General features: G+C 45.4%; 1 protein-coding gene across 1 annotated transcript in view; it reads left to right on the top strand.

Moving 5' to 3' along the window:
• The window catches only part of Eif5 (eukaryotic translation initiation factor 5), a 29,700-nt gene that overhangs the window by 2,907 nt on the left and 25,156 nt on the right, over positions 1–1,637 (top strand). The window contains exons 4-7 of the mRNA XM_004645424.1: positions 2–225; positions 531–692; positions 1,249–1,413; positions 1,501–1,635. Of these exons, the coding sequence (XP_004645481.1) occupies positions 2–225; positions 531–692; positions 1,249–1,413; positions 1,501–1,635 (686 nt within the window). The remainder of the gene's footprint in view (position 1; positions 226–530; positions 693–1,248; positions 1,414–1,500; positions 1,636–1,637) is intronic.

Raw genomic sequence — 1,637 nt, 5'->3', positions numbered from 1 at the left:
GTGTCCAGCAGTGAGACCCCACCCCCGCCACCCCCAAGTGAGATGAGCCCGCCCCCTCGGGCTGTGGAGGAGGAGGAGGATGATGACTGGGGTGAGGATACAACTGAGGAGGCGCAGCGGCGCAGGATGGACGAAATCAGTGACCATGCCAAAGTCTTGACGCTCAGTGACGATCTGGAAAGAACTGTAGAAGAGCGTGTGAATATCCTGTTTGATTTTGTTAAGGTGTGAAACGTACTTAATCCTCAATAGGTTTCAAGCCAAGCTTTGTCTTACCAGGTGTTTGTTATTTTGACGTTGGTAATTGCTAAGTACCTGAGGTATATTGAATACTACAAAGCCTATTTTCAGTTTACCATTTATTTCAGAAGATTTTTGGAGAGGGCTTCCAGATACTTTCTGTAGGAATTATGTATCATTTAGAAGCCACAGATAGGAAAGATGTCCAAGAGAGCCAAGTATTCTCTGGTATGTCCAGTCTAGTGAGATGTGGCTGCCTTTTTACTGAATTGTTTACCTTTTGTTTACAGAAAAAGAAAGAAGAGGGCATTATTGATTCATCCGACAAAGAAATTGTTGCTGAAGCAGAAAGACTAGATGTAAAAGCCATGGGCCCTCTTGTTCTGACTGAAGTTCTTTTTAACGAGAAGATTAGAGAACAAATTAAGAAATACAGGCGTCATTTCCTCAGAGTAAGCAGGTTGTTTTAGAGCTGTGAGAGATTATAGCTGTGTGATTGGAGCCGTAGCTTTTGCTTGGCTTAGCCAGTGTGCTTTGACTGGGCCTAACACCTGTGAATGATTACAAGTACTGCACGTGGGCTTTTACAGATGTCATAAAAACCTGCTTTGACTTTCTCATGTGACTGAAGATTGAAGCCAGATCCTTGGCTGCATCCTAGGCCCTTTGTGAATTGAGCTTAGGTCTCAGCAAATTCCTGGGTTGCACAGGCTGGGCTCAAACATGCGTCCTCCCTGCCTCGCTGTTGGAACGTGTTGGGGCTGCAAGTGTGTGTGTGATAGATAGCGTTCCCGGCTGTGTATTGACCTTGTCAAACCGTGGTTGAATGGGTGGTACCTTAAATAACTTGGTGGTGCTAGGGGTGGCACCCATCTTGTGTGTGCCAGGCAAGTGTCCTTAACACTGAGCCACATTTTCCACAAAAAACACGGCAGTGGGTGTGCTTGGATAATGAAATTGCCAATTTAGAACATGGTGAAAAAGCTAATCCCAATCACCTACTTCCAGTTCTGTCACAACAACAAAAAAGCTCAGCGGTACCTTCTTCATGGTTTGGAGTGTGTGGTGGCGATGCATCAGGCTCAGCTCCTTTCCAAGATCCCACATATCTTGAAGGAGATGTATGATGCAGACCTGTTGGAAGAGGAGGTCATCATCAGCTGGTCAGAAAAGGTGGGGATTGAGCAGGTTTGGAGCTATGGAATGGCTTGGCAAACTTAAGTCCCCCCCCAAGAAAATACCATGTGAATTTTTGTTTAGGCCTCTAAGAAGTACGTTTCGAAAGAACTTGCCAAAGAGATTCGTGTCAAAGCAGAGCCATTTATAAAATGGCTGAAGGAGGCAGAGGAAGAATCTTCCGGTGGTGAAGATGAGGAGGAGGATGAAAACATTGAGGT

Source organism: Octodon degus, unplaced genomic scaffold (genome assembly GCF_000260255.1).
Source record: "Octodon degus isolate 3935 unplaced genomic scaffold, OctDeg1.0 scaffold00226, whole genome shotgun sequence".
Taxonomy (NCBI): Eukaryota; Metazoa; Chordata; class Mammalia; order Rodentia; family Octodontidae; genus Octodon; species Octodon degus.
The sequence above is the reverse complement of the archived record's forward strand: the minus strand, read 5'-3'. Positions and strand labels throughout refer to the sequence as shown.